At 42.7% G+C, this 19,800-nt stretch overlaps 1 protein-coding gene and 1 long non-coding RNA gene across 2 annotated transcripts; one reads left to right on the plus strand and one right to left on the minus strand.

Annotated features, from left to right (window-relative positions):
• Positions 1 to 1,200: 1,200 nt before the first annotated feature.
• On the minus strand, positions 1,201 to 15,530 carry EED (embryonic ectoderm development). Its single transcript, XM_035116155.2, has 12 exons — positions 15,360 to 15,530; positions 13,166 to 13,318; positions 10,594 to 10,686; positions 9,300 to 9,365; positions 8,787 to 8,912; positions 8,595 to 8,676; positions 7,657 to 7,748; positions 7,294 to 7,427; positions 5,684 to 5,789; positions 5,247 to 5,405; positions 3,688 to 3,761; positions 1,201 to 2,991 (listed from the first exon to the last, which is right to left on the minus strand). Exons 1-12 carry the CDS (start codon positions 15,528 to 15,530, stop codon positions 2,865 to 2,867), a joined length of 1,383 nt encoding a protein of 460 aa, XP_034972046.2. The 3' UTR covers positions 1,201 to 2,864.
• Positions 15,531 to 15,868: 338 nt separating this feature from the next.
• On the plus strand, positions 15,869 to 19,564 carry LOC132592019 (uncharacterized). The gene is made up of 2 exons (XR_009557518.1): positions 15,869 to 16,023; positions 18,270 to 19,564. It is a non-coding gene; the product is annotated as an uncharacterized LOC132592019 (long non-coding RNA).
• Positions 19,565 to 19,800: the final 236 nt, after the last annotated feature.

Here is a 19,800-nt window from a genome sequence, read left to right on the forward strand (position 1 = left end):
AGGAATGAGGAGGCTGGGATAGCGCAGGGAAAGAATGGGCCTTGGTTCTTTACAGGAACTTCCGGCCTAAAATCGAATTGTCTTCCTGCTCCAACAACTTCCCGGTGCCAAAACTTCTAATGTATTTTTAATCTTTTGTTGGAATCCGCCCAGAGTGGCTGGGGAAACCCAGCCAGATGGGCGGGGTATAAATAACTTTATTGTTGTTATTACATTATTGTTGTTGTTATTACAGGTAGGTTGCCGTGTTGGTCTGCAGTAGTCGAAACAAAACAAAATAAAAATCCTTCCAATAGCAGCTTAGAGACCAACTAAGTTTGTTATTGGTATCTGAAGAAGTGTGCAGGCACACAAAAGCTCATACCAATAACAGACTTCGTTGGTCTCGAAGGTGCTACTGGAAGGAATATTATTATTTTTAACATTAACATAACATAACATTAACATAGGTGCTACGACAACGACTAAACAACAAGGGGCTTTTCAGTACAGAGGTGCCACTGGCTAGTTTTTCCCCATGCCTAATGGAAAAGCTCCACAGCCAATATCTGCTGCTGTATTAAGCATGCAGGTTTTAAGGTTCAGCAGAATAATTTTTCAAGCACAACATAAAGTACCAACTGCAACTGTTTGGAGGAAGACCGAAATACAAAATTAATCCCTAAAACTATACAGAATTTTCCCACGCTGCTTCGGCATTCAATACTGCCGCGGGGCTAGGAACAGAATGTCAATGTCCTCAGCCTTTAATGTTGCTGAAGCACCTCACAGGGTTGGTGTGAGCCCTGCCGTGCACACAAACTTTGAGCTTCTTGGTGGAATATAAATGTAATAAATAAAATACGTTTTTAAAAAAGAACTGTAGGCTGCATCACTACAAAATTTGGGCATGGGAAGAGGGAGGGTTCAAGTGGCGAGTATTTTTACACACACAAATATCCCCGCAGATAGAAAACTAGATGGCAAGGAGGAAAGGGTCTACTGGAGGAAGTGTTTCAATGCTTCTCCACACAGAACATGCAGATCCTGACCTGCACCTGAGAAAAAGTAAGAGTCCAGGCAAGAATACCTCCTCAGTAAGAAATAGACCTTTGTAAAAATACAAATGTATGTTTTGGAAGAAATTATAGGTATACCATTCTGTGACTGCTTATTTTTTCTTGTGAGAAAGTGATCTGAGGAATGGGGGTTTTTTTGGGGGGGGGAGAGAATAAGTTAACACATATTTAGTTTTGTTTTTATTTCATCTTACCAAATTTAATACTTTTACATCTTGTTCCAACAGCTTCCATATATTACACATATTTCACACACACTTTATTCACATCTTGTTTTTATAAGGTTAAACACACTTTTAAAGTCTCTGAAGTTCATTTGTTCCCTTCTGTCAAAGATGAGGCAGCTGGAGAATAAAGGCCTTTTTAGTGGTAGCACCAGGGTGGTGGAGGCTCATCTTGCCTCTTCATCAACAGTTTTCAAACACTAAATGAAGCTTTATTTCGGCAGATGTTTGGGATCTACTGAACTTTGTTTTTAGTTCGTCTGCCTGTGCCTTGTCTTGCTTTTGTTAACAGTATTAAGTATTAAAAACATTTATTTTCGTAAAGCCACTATGTGGAATGAAGTGAATTTAAAAGCAATGGAAATACCCTAAATAAGTTCCAGGGCATTCTACACAAAAACAGTGGCTCCTTTTACCAACAACAGTTAGTTAACCAAGTTTTGTTATTTCATTTACTCTGCAATTCTCATTCAAAGTACAGTATGCCCATATCATATGCAGGAGTTGCATTCCATGCATTGCGCTTAGAGTCAAAATCACATACCTATAGTCAAAACACATTGAATGCAATGACAGGTAGAATTTGCCAATGTATTTTCCCCTGGATGCCCTTTTTTGCCAAGCGCTTGAAGCTGAATATGCACAAATTAAATGTTTGCAAATTGCAGGCTTACTGTAATCAGATGGGTATGAGGCAGAGAATTAATGTAAAGTAGTATAGTCTCTGGGAATTATGTGAGTAAAACTTTTGCTGGACCAAAACATTAAGGGTTGTGCGCACACACACACACACACACTGCATATATATATATATATATATATATATATATATATATATACACACACACACACACACACACACACACACACACACAGAGAGAGAGAGAGAGAGAGAGAGAGAGAGAGAGAGAGAGAGAGAATTCAAATTCTGAGCAAGAAAGCGGAAGGAAATGATTGGCACAGGGATAGGCGGGCATTCTTGCGCAACCTGTTTAATTATGCACATTTACTTAATTTTGTTTGCATAATTTACTTGCTTTTCTTCATGAAGGAGAAGGGCAGAGAGCCATATGGATAAATGTATCTGTCCCGGCCATTGAGAAATTTTATCGGTCACCCATCTTGGCTTCTGAGAGTTCCAAGTGGGCAGTGCTGCACCACTTTCATGTTTTCACTGTCATAAGGACAAAATCAAGGGCAACTTTCTCAGGAAGAATTCTGCACTCAATGTGCTTCTTGCATCCAGCAGAATTGTAGGGGACACCCATACTCATACAAGCTTATTTAACACATGGCTTAGCACAAGCAGCAAGTATATATACAGTACAAACAAACTTTACATACTACAAACACTGAATTAAAATGGGACAATAAACCAAACGTACAAAAATATTTTTATTAAAAAGCAGCAGCTTCTGAAAAAGGCAATGCTATCAAAAACCAAATGTAAACATTGCTAAGTTCAACTGATCGGGGTGGGAGGGAGGCTACTCTGAAAGCAGTTACAGTACTACCAAATCAGCTAATTATCCTTGAAACAAAAAGCAATACATAATTTTGTCATTCTCAAGTTGTAAGTAACTTATCGGAGCCTGTCCCAGCGCCAGATACTGGCATCATCACATACAGCTATAAGGATACTACTGTCTCTGCTAAAGCTGGTTTGTCGAATGGCAGCAGCACACTTTGGGTGAGTAAGAGTTGTACACCTATCAAAAGAGATAAAGCGTTATATTTATCTTCATTCACCACCATGTGAACAACAGGATATAAGACAACAGGCACAGTTCTTAACTTCATCCCTCCACCCTTTAAAAAACTTATCCAATTTCTCCCACCCCAAAATATACTAATTTACGGAAGCTTTCTGGGCTGTATCACTTTAGACTGAAGTTCGGAACTTATTTGATTGGATAAAAAGTTGATCCACATGGACAAGAAGCATGTGAAGCTTCTCAATATTCTTGTTTCCACATTCAGGGGGTGTTTTTAATGAAGGCACACATCATCTGGTGCCCTATTAAGTGGGATGACCCTGAAACAGGATTTTCTCTTCCAGACACCTATCCCAACTATAAATAAATCAAATACTGGAAAAGCTTAATCACAGATCTATGACGGGAAGTTATCATCCCCCCCCCCATCGGTCAGAAATTGGTGCATGTTCTCTTTGTTCCTATGAAATCATACACAAAGTTGTTCAGGATTCCCCACAGTCTCTTACACTGTTACCTTCCCAGAACAAAGGCAGCAAACTGTAATCCAAACTTTGAGAAGACAAACATGCTTATGGCCTGTACTTCTTTATTGCAACGTCCTAAGTTATGGTAAAGGGGTTGACTTGTCTGTTTTATTGTTGATAAGCAAGAACTGTGGTGCAAAGCTGGGGATTCAGAAACACTCACTTGGCCTTGTGAGGATCTTCTATTTCTAAGTCCCAGACGTAGAGCTTGCCAACTTGATTGCCCAATGCCAACATCTAAAAAAAGAACAGAAGATTTATGTAGCCAAATGCTGTGGTGATCAGAAAATGACTGTTTCAATATTGCACTCTACATGCAAACATAAATTTTATTTTGTTTTCTCAGCAGGTTCAAGAGTAAGTTTCCCTAGACAACTCAAGGACAGCACACCATCAGTCCCTTGAGGATTTCCAATCCCTTTGCCCACCTGGTGCACTCCAGCTCTGCTGGTCAAGACAGTTGGAAGCTGTTGTCCAAAACATGTGGTGGGCAGTGGATTGACTAAGGGTGCCCTCAGCAACTAATTAATTCATACTACAGTGGTGCCTCGCTTAACGAATGCCCTGCTTAACGAAATTTCCGCTTAACGAAAGGATTTTTCGAGTGGAGCTTGCCTCACTAGACGAATGTGTTTTACGAAAAATTCGTCTAGCGAATCGCGGTTTCCCATAGGAATGCATTGAAATTCAATTAATGCGTTCCTATGGGCAAAAAAAAATTCAAAAAAATTCAATGCATTCCTATGGGATTCGCTAGACGAATTTTTTCGCTATAAGAAAAGACCCATGGAATGAATTAATTTCGTCTAGCGAGGCACCACTGTACACATTTTGACAATTAAAGAAGCCAAAGTCAATATAGGGTATCCTTCCTTACTACACTTCTGGAGGTAATAGGCTTTGTTCCAAAAGAATGATAGACTATGGTTTAAGTGCAGCTTTCCCCAGCCTTGAATCCTCAGATGCTGTCAGACAGCATCGTCCCCAATCATCGTCTATGTTGTTTGGAGATTAGCATGGCTATAGTCCAAAGACACCTGGAGGGCTATAGTAGGGGAAAGCTGGTTTAGAGTTGCATAAACGTCTCATGCTCATGAGCTCCCCTAGGATGGCTGCAAAGAGGTCAGTAACTTTTCCTTGATCTGAACGTTCCCCTCACCTCTGCTATATTATGCAAGCCACCTTGTGAGGGCTTTGTCCTTAAAATATCTGAATGAATACAATATCCTCCTCCAGGACACCTTTAACTCCCTTATTGTCCAACAAACCTAGCTGTCTAAGATAATCTCCTGTTATTTTTAATTATTGTTTTTAACAATATGGTATTAACTTTTCTCCTTTTGCATCTCTTAATATCCACACTGTGCATGTGCACCCACACTTGCTGACCCGCTGAAGCCTCGCTTACCAGGGTCACACAGCTGTGGCTTCCAGGTTATTGCAAGAGCTCTCGTCAGAATCCGGAAGTGCCCCTTGGTTTCCACTGCCTGAGGCGACTCTCTCAGTGTGCCTCACGGATGGACCGGCCCCATAGAAGAGTATACTACCCATTATGGTTTACGCACAACAGCCATATTTTATGACATATGGCATATCCGCCTACATATATTACAAAATATGGGAGCCTCAAGCGCGCATGAGAGGCAACAGTGCCAGCTGAATTTCACCTGTGCACTGGACTAATCTTAAATAACCTTGCTTCATCTCTGCCTTGGCCCTTACCTTTTGCCAGAAATCCATTGAAAACCTCATATACCATATATCGCACTGACTGTAATCAAATCGTCCTAAAATGGTCACATTAGATTCGCTGGCCTTTATTTTATCTATGTCATCTTCCATTTTGCCTGGTTTCCAGCATACAATGGCATTTTCACACGACTGTGGACAGAAGAAAAAGAAGGCTTCAATATAACCCTCAAAACATTTCCACGCTCAGATCCTGCACATGAAAATGTGGAGTAGATAGACTGCTTTAGGCCATCAACAGTATTTTTATTGTGGGGAGAGGAGGCATGCTATTGGGATTTTTAAAAAATAGTAGGAAGATACCCTTTCAGTAAATTTTGAAATTTTCCTATTCTCATCAATTAAATAACTTTTAAATCTTCAGAAATCAAAACATAAATGTGACATTATTGAAACTGAAGCCATCCTACCTTGGAAAGTATCAGATCTCCTAGCCATCGCACACAATCTACATAATTTCTATGTATATCTCTGGTGGAGAAGTCAGGAAAGTGAATTTTTTGAGAAACAAATGGCCTGCAAAGAGAGAGTTGATGCATCTGATCATTGCAGTTGGGCAGAGGAAAGACACAACTGCAGGAGCTTGGGATGCAATGACAATAGAGGTGGAATAATTTATATTTCCATCCCACCAAAATAAAAAATATAGGTCACTGGCTGAATTCAAATGTAAGAAGCCACGTTCTTACATGTCCTCTCTTCAACTCTCACTTAACCCCCCCCCACTCAACTTCAGCAAAGCCTATATTTGTTTTTTAAATCACCATTTCCCATGCTATCAGAACTGAAAAACTATGGTTTAAGGGTTTCCACCAAAACTTTCAATGATATTTTTGCTAATATAGCTTAGTAAAGCCTTCAAACTTACAATGAATCTTAACAAACAATAAAATACATCATTTTAAACACTGCAGAGCTTGTCCTGCAAAAAAGGGGAAAGTGGAAAACTGACATTTAAACTGCAATCCTATATCCACTTAACTGGAAGTAAAGTCCCACAGAGCACTATGGGACTTTATTCTGGATACAGTGGTACCTCTACTTACGAATTTAATGCGTTCCGAACGCACATTCGTAAGTCGAAAAAAATTGTAAGTCAAATCCCATAGGAATGCATTAGGAGAAAAAATTCGTAAGTCAAAGCAACCCTATTTAAAAATTCGTAAGTAGAAAAAATCCTATCTAAACCGCATTCAAGATGGCGGACGGAGCTCCGTTCGTAAGTAGAAACATTCATAAGTAGAGTTATTCGTAAGTAGAGGTACCACTGCAGTCACATACAGTGGTACCTTCGTTCTCGAACTTAATCCATTCCGGGAGTCTGTTTGGCTCCCGAAACCGTTCAAAAACCAAGGTGCTGCTTCCAATTGGCTGCAGGAACTTCCTGCACTCAAGCGGAAGCCGCGTCAGATGTTCGGCTTCTGAAAAATGTTCACAAACCAGAACACTTACTTCCGGGTTTGCTGCATTAAGGAGCCGATTTGTTTGACAACAAAGCCATTCGGCAACCAAGGTACTACTGTATAGGTTTGCACCAGTGGCCTAATTTGCATATCACAGTTCAATACCATGAACACAACAATCTCACCTATTTTTAAAGCCACAATCGTTGGGGCTTATCACTACGTCCAAATCAGGGATCAAGGTTTCAGTCCAACCAAACCACAATCTGTAGCTAAAGTTCGTCCTTGGCTTACTGATCATGGAGAGAAATAAACTGTAACTCCTAGTTCAGACAAAATGCTACGCCAGAGGTCATGGCTTGCATACTGGTAGGGCAAAACTATGAAATAAATAAAACTGGCATGTTCACGGTAAATCATTACCTATGATTTACCACTGACATGGCAACTGGACCATACCTGACACGGGAGGGAAAAAACTTCAAGCAATTTACAGCCTCATTTCAAGATCTAACCACTTGCAAGTTTCAAAAGGTGTTGATATATAATTTCAGTGATGAGCTGAAGGATATACTGGGGTGAGGAAAACATCATATTAGGATTGGGACTGCCCTTACCTGTTGGTTTTATTGGGATTGTATTCATAGGACTCTTTGATTGCATTGATCATTCTCTTTGAATTGATTCGCCAGAGTTTCAGGGAGTGATCCATGCCACAAGACATAATTTTCTCACCAAGGAGGTCATAATCCTATACACAGAATGTAGCAACTTCAATTTTGCATACAAGATTAAAATAAAATAAACAGTGAAGCCTCCAGATTATACAAATCAGGTTATTAGTGATCCTATTAAGCAAATTTCCATTTCCTGACCTATAATTAAAATGCAAACCGTTTAGCTAAGAAGGGAAATAAACTTGGGAGCGGGGGTAGGACAGCACTGATAAATTTCAAGCTGCTCAACAGTTTTTCACTTACTGCACTTAAAACTTCATCCCTGTGTCCTTCTACTCCTCCAAATATTGCAACCAAAGTGTCTGTTTGAATGTTCCACAGTCTCAATGCATGATCTAGTAAAAAGGGGAGGGGAAACAGAAAAGTTAGACTCCATCATCTCACAATAAACGCAATAGCAGTATGTTCTGATCAACTAAGTGGTTCAACCCCAAAACTGCATACAAACTTATTGGCTTGGTTCACATGCATTGCTAAGGCAAACCATGGCTTGGCAAAGTCATGGCCTCCCCCCCCCCTTCTCCATCATTTTGCTGCTGTGCTGACTCAGCCATGGTTTGGATTAATGCCATCTGAACCTGGACTCGTTGCTTTCTTCAGACAATTAACAATGGTTTGAAAAACAATGAGCCCATATTCGGACAACATGCAAAGCCAAACCATGGCTCAGTGCAGTACTACACAGCAAGACAACCAGGGACGAGCAAATCGGCGGCAACCTCCTCTCAAGGCTTGTTCCCATAATGTAGCTGAGCCATAGTTTAGTGCAGGCACCCCCAAACTTCGGCCCTCCAGATGTTTTGGACTACAATTCCCATCTTCCCCGACCACTGGTCCTGTTAGCTAGGGATCATGGGAGTTGTAGGCCAAAACATCTGGAGGGCCGCAGTTTGGGGGATGCCTGTTTTAAACTGTTCTAACCCACCCTTGGATATAATGGATATATAATCTAAATTAATGGGGGGGGGAATATGAAGATGCTGTTATATGTACTGAAAGCTAATTTCTGAAAATGCGTTGGGTAGTTTACATTTCAAAATGCATTCTCCTTCTCACACCAATTTGAGTTTCCTATTTGGGATGTTGTGTGCATTTTTGGTATCACCCTTTCCCCCTTTTAGCTCTTACAGAACTCACTACCAGATCGTTCCTAAACATTCGAAAGGAACCTACTTCCATACCTTTGCTGACAGACAAGAGAAGATTTGGATCCCTGGGATGAAATTTCAATTCGTTGATTGCGTTACCATGGCCCACATAATGCTACAACAGAATTCAGAGGTCAGGTTATTCCCTCCACATCTCTGTATTTTTTGCATCAGAACGTTAGAACTACTTTTGAACATTAATATTTAAATATTGGACCAACTCACCTTTATGCACTGCATTGTAATGGGATTAATTATCCTAATAATGCCCCTTGACCCAGCCACAGCCAGAAGGGGGTGGCTTGTATTGCTATCATAGGTCCATGCACAAGTATAAAAGTTTTCATCTGCCTGAAGTGTGCAGTTAAGGGCTAGACATGCACCTGTGGAATGTCCTACTGCCCACCATTTATTTAACCAAAAACATTTAAACATAAACAAAGCAGCCTACAGTTCACAAAGCAGAAAGCCAAGTGCTGCCCCCTACTGGGCTTATGTGAAAGTGCAGAGAATGGTTGGAAGCAACCCATCAGTGGGAAAACTGAGAAACCACTGGCCTGGAAGGGGCCATTCTGCAATGAACTCCAAAATTTGACGTGGAAGGAAATCGTTTACTTTCACCATATTAACTGAAGTTAGTCTTGCAAAGTGTTTCTTTAACTGTATTCTCATGAAGCAGGGGAAGCTATGAAACCATTCTCAAACCAGCCCTAGAAGCACAGGCGTAGTAAAGGATACATCGGCATCCACATAAGACTGTAGCAACCGTATTTCTCCTTGCGAATGACATTCATATAAAGTAACCTGGAGGTGGATAAAGCACAAGAAATTAGAGAGTTCCCGATTCCCACAGCTGAACAACTCTACACAGTGTATAGAATTAGTCATATAATATTTAAGTTTCCATCCACTTCTAGTGAGAGCGATGGAGGCCAGTCCATTAGGACAAATGGAACACTGCTGCCCCACCAAACTCAATCTGCCCACCAACCTCATTCAGCCTGAAGCCAGCCCTCACCTGCCTGCCTTTTCTCCCTACTTGCAACCAGTCAAAGGGGTGGCCCTACTTGTGAGCTTCCCCCTCCTCAGTTTCAGTATTGCCCTTGCAGAACTCAGCAGAAGAGGCAGATGGGGACAAAAGTAGAATTAGTTGGCATGGCTTCGCATTGGCTGCACCTGTCACTGAATTGGGTTCTACCTACTGTTGGTCTCCCTACCTTCCACTCTACCAGTCCCAAAGGGCACTATCACTGATTGAGGGGGACATAATGACTTCATTTGTGTGCATTCCTAATATATCACCAGGTCAGCAATTTCCTTGTCCTCAGGCCTGTTCAAACCACAAGACCTTCTCTTTTGTCTACAGTGAATGGGTCTCAGGTTCCTATGCTACCTGTAATATATGAAGTCTAGTTACAGAACTTTTTTAAAAAAATCTTTGCTGGAAGTTATTTAGCTAAAATGAGCAGTTATTACCAATTGTGAAAACAACTACCTTTGAGAGGAGTGCTTGATTATAACGCAGCTGCAGGAAGCTAACTGTTTCAAGGCTTATGTAGTTTTTTTTCACCTACTACTTATTGACATCGCACTACTTGAGCAGATTGCAAATGTCTCTTTTGAGGTGTTTAAATATGCTGCCAGGCCCGGGGGGGGGGGTTATTTTAAAAAGCAGGATTTTGACATTTTACTTCAGCTGCACACCCAATGGACAGACAAATGATTTTTCCTTTCAAACCCAACTTTTATACGCAACTGAGTATGAGCATTGTCAACACACCTTCAACTGGAAGTGTTCCTAGCAAACCCATGTATATGCTTATCTAGGACCGTGGCCATCTGCAGCTACATTTGCACTATACTATCATACCACATCACAAAACTGTATAATTTGGCTCTTGGGATCAGAAATAATGCCTAGAGTTTGAAAAGAAAAACCCACAAGATATTTTTCAACGTTATGAAAAGGAAGCAAGATCTTGGAAAGCTGTAAATGAGTGAAATGTAAAATAAGTTTCAACATGTCACTCACTCTGTTACTGCCAACAGTAGCAAACACCAGGGGGTCGCCTTCCTTGCTGTGCCAGTTAAACTGTACCCCAAACAATGGCAGACTATGGTCTTCCTGAAAACGAAAAAGGTGTAAGAAGAATTGGCTTCAAAACAAAAGTTGTGAGAGAGAAGACAAATGCATTCAATATACTTATATTTAGGACATTTCTTTTCAGGGCAGAAGTACACATTATGTGCACTATGGGGATGCTGCTGGGAAAAAACAGCATTCCAATGATGACCTCTCTCCCTGTCATCAGTACCATTTTGGAACACTTACCCAGGTTGCAATGTTATCACTTCCATCAGCCCTAGCCAGGGTGGCCAATAATCAGGGATCATGGGAGATGTAGTCCAAACACATCTACATGGTCCTACATGGTCACAGGTTCCCCAACCCTGATGCAGAATGAGGGAGCAGAAACATACTGCATGGCATCATGGGGAAGTATTTCCAAGTGGTACAAGGAAGTTATTTTTGGTGGCAACACTATTTCACCAACACTACTAGGCTAAGGTGACTTGTCTGCATTAGCAGAATTTTTTTGAACAAACCTTAGAGATTGAGAGGAAGGAGTGTTGCCCATGGGACAACTCTATTAGTAAGCCATTCATTAAAGCAATGCCTGCCAGAATCAAATTGTGTCCAGCCTACTCCAAGAAACCTAGGTATACTAATTTGCATATGCTAATTAACCCACTGTAGGACTTGCTTGTGAAGGGTGTATAATAAATGCAATAATAAATGAATAAATGGCACAATTTTCCTTCCAAGTTTTGAGTTTTCCAACCAAAGTTATGAGCATGGACTAGGATGGAAATGGAAAAATAGGGCTCAACAATTGGTAGGAAAAGAAACTAAACAAGAGCATTGCCTTTCCAATCTCACTAGAAGTCTTATTCCAATTTATGATTCAGAACGCTAGGAACTGGGAGTGGGCAGGAGTACAGTATTAAAGAATATAACTATAAACACTGACTTTTCAAGGATTCCAAATACCGTGTTTCTCCAAAAATAAGACACCATCTTATATTTATTTTTCCTTAAAAACAACAACACTATAGCTTATTTTCAGGGGATGTCTTATTTTTTTATTAAGTATGGTACAGTTTAACCTACAAGGTTAAACTGCCTATCACTATGGCTTATTTTGGGGGTATGGCTTATATTCCTTGAATGCTTAAAAATCCTGCTATGGCTTATTTTATGGCTACGTCTTATTTTCGGAGAAACAGGGTATCATGTCAGATTTTAAATAACTCAGCAACACACACAACATACAAATTATCCAGTCTTAGTGAAAACAAGTATGTTACCCTTCTCACAATGTTTTACTGGGAGTTGTAGGGAACAGCTCTGTGCAACCTTCCCCAACCTGGCCCCCTCCAAATATTTGGACTACAGTTCCCATCATCCCTGATCACTGGCCATGATGATTGGCACAGATGGGAGCTGTGAGAGTCAAAAACATCTGGGGGGCACCAGGTTGGGGAAGGCTGCCCTGACAAAAGAACACATCTTGCATGTGTAAAGGGCTCAAGCATAAATTCCCACACCACCAATTAAAAGGATCAGAGCACATAGCAGGATATGCTGTAACAAATATAGCAATCTACAAACACCACAGACTTTTGATAATCTTTTGAAAATAAAACTTTTGATAATTTTTTTCCTGCTAAGCGCCTTCTCCCCAAGACAGACATGTGCTGTAACTGTTTTGGCATTATATTTTCAAAGGTCTCCAGGCATACACTTTTATTTCAAAAGAATTCGGCCTTCACCTTCAGTGGCTGATCTTAGCCACCCGAAAAGAGAGACTACACCCTTCAGTTTCCTGTTAGTTGTTAAAACATAGCTTGCTTTCCCGTGGTACAAACTTCAAGTAAAGGCAACAAGTGAAACATGTACAAAAACATGCAAAGAACATTTAGAATAGGAGTTTTGGACTGATCCAAGAGAAAACACTGCTTTAAGCTTTAAAGGAGTGCAATGCTGAAAAATAGCATCAACATGATAGTGATTACTATCTGCAGGATGTGTCCATGAGCTATTTTACCTGCTGCCACAGAAAGAGAAATTATTATATTACAAACAATATATGGGCAACTCTCATCTTAGGTGGGGGTTAAGTTCCAGAGATAGTGCATAAAGCCAAAATCACATATAGTCAAAACACATTGGATTCAATGGCGGGTAGGAATGCCAAAGTCTATTCCTCCGGACGCCCACCCCCTTTTTAATTTTTATAGTTTTTTTGCCAAGTGTGTAAAGCTGAATGCACACAAGTTAAATGTGTGTGTGTTGCGAGGTACCCATACTTTAAATTTCTCTAATGCTGCTTCTGATTTTCCCTCCATACGAGCACGGCCACTAGCTTACATGGAGAAGCTATTTGTCATGTAAAGTACAAGAAGCCTGTTCTGAGGCAGCATTCTCCTGAACACAAGATCCTTGTGGACTGCCCAGAACCACCACCTGAATCACTGAAGTACAGAACACTGTTATAAAGGCAGCAAGCAAAATTCTAATGAGATGTCTGCTGAAAAAATACCTTGAGGCTGTTTACACATTTGAAGGAGTATTTGCATTTCTTTGACTTCCATTTTCCTTTCCCCCAGCTTTTTCTTCCTGGAGCATTGGGGGTGTTTGTAGGGGTGTCAGGGCGTTCAGTGTTCGTACCACTCTCTATGCTAACAGCATCATCCTGAAAGCATAAAGAAGGATGGTTTTCAAAACAGATCACGATCCACATTCACAGCAAACAAGCTAACTTACTAAGTGAAGGAAGATCCTCCACCTACTTCAGAACAAGGAGAGAACCTTGTGCAGAAATAGAGGATACTGAGCAACTAAGAATAGTCAATGGCAATAGGCAAGATGATTCACACGTTCAGAATATGAGTGGGCCAAGGTGATTTGTCATTTGTGATTTGCCACAGATGGTTAAGGATTTCTGTTGCCTGTTTTAAACAAAAGCAGCAACAAAACAATTATTTCCCCCAACTGCCCCTAAATTATTCCACTGAAATAAAAAAAAGTTTGCAGAAAGCAGAAATTGATTTTTGTATTGAAGGTCTGTGAGCTCCTTTCAGTTCAGGGACTCAAAGTAAACACCTGTACTTAGACTTCTTTAAATCCAAGTGTATGACTTTTGTGCCTAGCCCTGGTTGGTGAATCCTGGGATACTAGTGAAAAACTAAGTAGATGTCACAGAAGAGGTATTGAACCTGCGTTCTTGCCATCAGCTTTACTTTCTTTTTAAAACAGAGATGACATAGGTAGAAACTTTAGATGCCATTGAAATTTATTTTCATAGAATCATAAGAGTTGGAAGAGACCACAAGGGCCATCCAGTCCAACCCCCTGCCAAGCAGGAAACACCATTTTGCCTACCCATCTCTTCCATTCAGAAACAAATTTCCTTCCACAGAGAAAGCTAGCAAGTCAGTGAGAAGAGTTATAGTCTAGCTTTATCCCTGACATGCTAGTTTTCTATATGCAGATAACTGGAGTAGATACAGAGAAGGTGGATAACACAGAAGCCTAAATATAATCAATGCAAATTATTTTAGCCCAACTCTCTTCCTAACTCATTCTGATATTCTATTTATAAAAGCAAGTGTAGCAAGATGGCAAATATAGAAGCCTAGATTCCAGGAGGAAACGGTTCTAGATTAGAATTCTTCTTGGTACCATTGCTGTCTAGGGGTCCTTCTTTGATTTGTTCTCATGACCAAGCACTCCACCCACCTGCAGCCTAAAAGCCTAGAACAAAAGCATCCCCCACACAGGTAACCACCTGCATATGAACAACATTGGTTTCCGAACAGCAGCAGTGTATAATCAAGAGAACACCCGCCAGATGCTGTGGCCTCCCAAATCCCCAATCAGCCCCAGCCAGCTGCATAGACCTTCCACCTTCCAACCTGCTTTCCCCCACCTGGCTCCTGATGCTGGTGGGCTACAGCTTCCATCCTTCCTTACCACTGGTCCGAGGGCCACTGGGAGATCACCATCAATTTCATTTACACATTGCTTCCCATGAAGCACCCCAAATAGGATAAAGGTCTAGGAAGAGGCTGCAAACCCTTCAGGGCAGCAGGTTGGAGGGGGGAGGCTGCCTTGCAGTGGGGGGGGGGTGAACCACAACTCCCAACAGCCCCAGAAACAACAGCCCCCCTCGGGAGATTGTGGACTCTCCTTCCTTGCAAGGTAAGCAGAGGCTGAGTGGCCATCTATCATGGATGCTTAAAGTTGATTATTCCTGCATTGCCGGGGGTTGGACTAGATGACCCTCGAGGTCCCTTCCACCTCTACAACTCTATGACGGGAGTTGCAGTTCAGCAATACCTGGAGGCTCCCACACACTTGCCCTAAGGGAGCCTCAATGTGGTGAACAGTGAAGAGTGCCTGGCTAGGACCTGGGTTCAAATCCCTACTCAGCTATGAAGCTGGCTGGGTGACCTTGGAGCCAGTCACCCGCTCTTAGCCTAACCTACCTTGTGAAGATAAAAAGGGGAGAGGGAGGAACCATGTGCACCACCCGGAACTCCTTGGAAGATAAAGGCGGCATATAAATATGTAAATTAATAATAAAAAATAAACAGGACAGCCATGACCTCAGACCCCCCCCTCTCAGGGGGCGGAGAGAGAAGACCACCAGCCCCCCCCCGCGTTGCTAAGAGACGCACTAGGCCCCAGGCCTGAGAGAGGGGTGTCTTCCTATCTCAGGGCCCCCCGCTCACGTTCTCGTCGCCGGACAGGTCCCCCGGGTTGCTGTTCTCGTCGCTGCTCAGCTTCTGCTTCTTCGCCGGCATCTCCGCTCCCGCCGCCTCCTCCACCCCCGCGGACGATGCTGCTGCCGCCTCCGAAGCCGCCTCTCCTCTGCCTCCGCCTCCTCTCCGCCGCTCAGACATCTTCCCCGCCCCTCATCCCCGCGGCCGTAAAGCGCGGCGGAGGCGGTGTCGCGAACGGCCAGGTTCCGAAAGCGTGAGGGTTGGTGGGGGCGGGAGAGTGGTGACGGAGACGGACGTGGGGAAAGGGGGCGGGGCGAGGAAGGCGAGAGAGAGCGTTCACTTGAGCTTAACTGCTCCGCCACAAAGCACGCCCGGCTTTCCACCCGCCCCTTGGCGTCGTAAAAAGTTTAAAAGAGAGAGAGAGAAAGAGCGCGATGCGAGGCGGCAGAAAGAGAAGGGAGTGCGGTGCGTTAGGGGAGGGAGAGGAGAGGGTGGCCGTTGGCCGTTGGAGGGCGCGCGCGCACTTCAGGGAACTGGGTGTGATTTTGATTTACAGTACAGTATTTTATTTTTTTGCGTGCTTGGTGGGTCACGTCCGCACACGACGTTCTTTTAAAGCGGCCTTGCACCCAGGGCCGGATTTAGTTTTGATGAGGCCCTAAAGCTACTGAAGGTAATGGGGCCCTTTATATATCCAGCTGTCCTTTGTCAACAACAAATTGCCGCTGTTTTTTTGTGTTGAATATACAGTATGCTATAATTTGTAGACCTAATAGGTATCTAAAGCCATTTGCGCATAACAAAATATGTATTACAGTATATCAAAGTAATTGTTTAACTGAAATACAATTAAGTATATTAATAGTGAAATAATTATTAAGCTCTAACTTAAAGTTATTTTTTATTCATAACAAACTTAATATGCAAGAGAGAGTGGGGCCCTAAACTATAGCTTGTTTAGCTTATACTAAATCCAGCACTGCTTGCACCACTTTCAAATGGCTTTCCTTAGTAATTTTTCTTTCTTTTTGGTTGCCACTCACCTAACAATCAATAAAACCGATTAAAGACATTGCCAGTTTGCCACCAAAAAAAATCCTGCCAAATTAATACAACAGTACTGTGGGTTGTTCTGGTTTTGTGAAAGGACACTCTCCCCCCCCCAGCCACAATTTTCAGCACCTTTAATAAACTACGTACAGTGTTTATCCATAATTTGCATCCCATTCATGTCAATCAAGTCCCGCTGGGGATTGTTATAAACTACAACTCCCACCAGCCCCAGCAAGCATGGCCAAATGACAGCGATGATGGGAGTTGTAGTTCAGGTACCTCTAGAGCAGGCATGTCCAACAGGTAGATCGTGATCTACCGGTAGATCACTGGACATCTGTGGTAGATCACCGGTAGATCAGTGGCTCCCCCCAAAGAAGCTTAAAAACTTTGGCTGCCCTAAAAAAAGCTCAACATCTTTGCCCTGCACCCCTAAAATGACCTGCACCACAAAAAACAGGGCTTTCCTTCCTAAAACAAAAAGCTCAACGTCGCTTTCTTCCCTAAAGAAGCTCAACAACTTTCATGTGAACCCCCCAAAACAGGGCTTTCCTTCTTAAAAAAAAGCTCAACAACTTTGACATGAACCCCAAAGGGGGGGGTAGATCACTGCCAGTTTTTAACTCTGTGAGTAGATCGTTGTCTCTTGGAAGTTGGCCACCCCTGCTCTAGAGGGCAAAGGTTCCCCACATCTGCTTTAACTAGAGCAGGATTTAGGTTTGATGAGGCCATAAGCTACTGAAGGTAAAGGGGCCCTTGATATATGCTATATGGCAATTTATAGACCTAATAGGTATCTCAAGCCATTTGCACATAACAAAATATGTATTTTATCAAGGTAATTGTTGAATTGAAATACAATTAAGAAGTATATTAATAGTGAAATGCAATTAAGAAGAAGTATTTTGGGAAATCTGGCATTGATAATCCTATGCATGTGCAGAGTTGTGCTGTAAAGCAGAGATCAGCAGGTCATTCCTTCCCCCATTTTGTGTGGAAAATGGGGATGGGAGAAGCTTCACCCCACAGCTGTAAAAGACACAGATCTTCTTTCCATAATGCTAAAAGTGCAATCTGTGACAAGGCTGCAAGCAAGGTCTTGCCTGGGAGTAAATCCCATTGAAGTGTTTGAACACAACAGGGCTGTCTTCTGAGTAGGCATGTATAAGATTGCCTTGCTTGTGGCGATTTTCACAAACAAAAAGACAATGGTTTGCTGCCCCAGTGTGGCCCCCAAAATTGGTAGCCTATCGCTTTAAGAAAATGCTAAGAAAATGCTGAAGCTGGGTGTGGCGTTTGCCATTCTTTGGGAATAAGACTGTCAGGCGGAGATAAAAGGGTTAACAAGCTGACCAATAGGAAGTCCGGAGGCAGAGCTTATTGGCTTTTAAGACTCAGCCCAAGGTGGGGGGGGGGTTAGCAGTTGGGAGGGTTGGTGTGTGGATCTTTGTGGTGGGGAGTTAGAGTGAGTTAAAGACAGACATAACACTGAGAGGATAAAGTGTAACAGTGTATTGAATATCTAATCTTGTAGGTGTTTGAAATAAACTCTTAATATTCTTTATTAACTTTAATCCTGACTGAGACTCGGTGTTCTACCAGGGGATCCTGGTTGGTGGCAGCGGAATAGTGGTGTACAGGTCAATAGTCCGTGAAACAACTGGGGGCTCTGTACAGAACACAACAGGGCTTTCTTCTGAGTAGGCATGTTTAAGATTGCCCTGTTTTCACAAACAAAAAGACAGTGGTTTGCTGCCACAGTGTGGCTCCAGCAATTTTTCGGCCTTTGCCGAAGTGAAGAATGTTAGAGTTGCTGGAGCTTTTTAGCTATGGTTAAATTTTCTTATTCTTTATTTCTATTGATAGAGTCCGTTCCTTTGAAAAAACTGGAGTCCAACCAGTGAAACGGGAAGACTTTTAGCTAGCAACCCGTCCGACAGACAAGGACAACTGAGGAACTTTGCTTTAAACATCATATCCATGAGCGTTCATTGTACAATCACCTAACACTATATAGGATTTCAAAGTGAATTTTTGCACTTTAAGAGTTGACTATACTTGGAATGTATGCCATAGGCTATAGCCATTTAAGTGATTTTTGTTAGCTCATGTTATTTTCAGTTATATTTTTGTTATAATATCACAGTTTTTGTACATTTTGTATTGGTTATTATTTCCGTGATTGTCTGCTTATTATTGCACATGGCGGGGTGAAGAGAGCTCAGAGAGCAGCGAGTCATCATCTGAGAGTGAGGATGAGGCTCCCTCAGTTCCAGTAATCCAGAAGAAATTGCAAACTCCTCAGCCTCCCGCTGGAGCCAGACAAAATCAGATTGATAAACCAGGCACCCCAGCGAAAGCCGCGTTGAGGGCTTGAAGGGGAAGGAGATGGAGAGTGAGAGCAGCAGCTCATCTGACAGTCAGGATGAAATGATTCCTCCAACACAACATAACCTGCCATCTCCTTTCGCAATCAAGGCAAACGCTGCACCTCAGGTGTTGTCTGCTGCAAAGTCCCTGCCCCCACCAGGAGGACCACTTCAGAAGGCCCAGGAGAGTGAAGACAGTAGCCAGGATTCTAGCGATGAGTCTGACTCTGAGGAAGACAAAGTGTTCACCCAAAAACCAGCTCAGGAGACTCAGAAACCCACACTCGCTCCTGCGAAAGCTCCAGCTGCAAAGATGGCAGGTGCCACATCAGGCAAAGCAGGCAACGCTCAGCCAGCAGGAAAAAGTTTGGACAGGAAGCCCAATGAAGTCTGCAGCTGCCTCTCTCTAGAAGGCTGCAGAGAGGTCAGAGACCAACAGCTCTGATTCTTCAGAGGATGAGGTGGTGGCTGCAAACCCTGTGAAACTGCCCCCCATTCACCCCTTTTTTCTGCCGAAAGCAGTAAAAACAGCTGCTCCTCCAGTGAAACATGCACAACAGGCCAGCTCCAGTACACCGAACTCTGTTTCCACCAAGTGCCAAGGACCTGCTGTAGTAAGAATGGGGAAGGTGGAGCAGAGCTCCTCCAAGAAGCCTAAACTAAGCCAGGCTCTGATAAACCCGATGGGATCCTTAAGCACAAGGAGAGTTCCTCAGATAGCACAGTTCCTCAGATAGCGAGGAGGAGACATTGACAACTGCCAAGCAGATCCCACAGCCTGCAAGGATACCACAGAAACAAGGAGTGGGGGAGAAGCCAGAGAGCTCATCTGAAGCGACCAGCAGTGCTGAAGACCAGGAGGCTTCGCAGTCCCTCTTAAAGGGCTTCATGGGCCGTATAAAGACCCCACTGCCCACTCTGCCAAAGGGTGCTGCTCCTGCGCTATCTAGACAGAGTTCCAGAAAAGCCGCCTCTGCTCTTCGTAGTCCTCCCATCAGCATGGCTTCTGGCGACAGCTCTGCCAGTGA

The sequence above is a fragment of the Zootoca vivipara genome, chromosome 4 (genome assembly GCF_963506605.1).
Source record: "Zootoca vivipara chromosome 4, rZooViv1.1, whole genome shotgun sequence".
In the NCBI taxonomy this organism is placed as follows: Eukaryota; Metazoa; Chordata; class Lepidosauria; order Squamata; family Lacertidae; genus Zootoca; species Zootoca vivipara.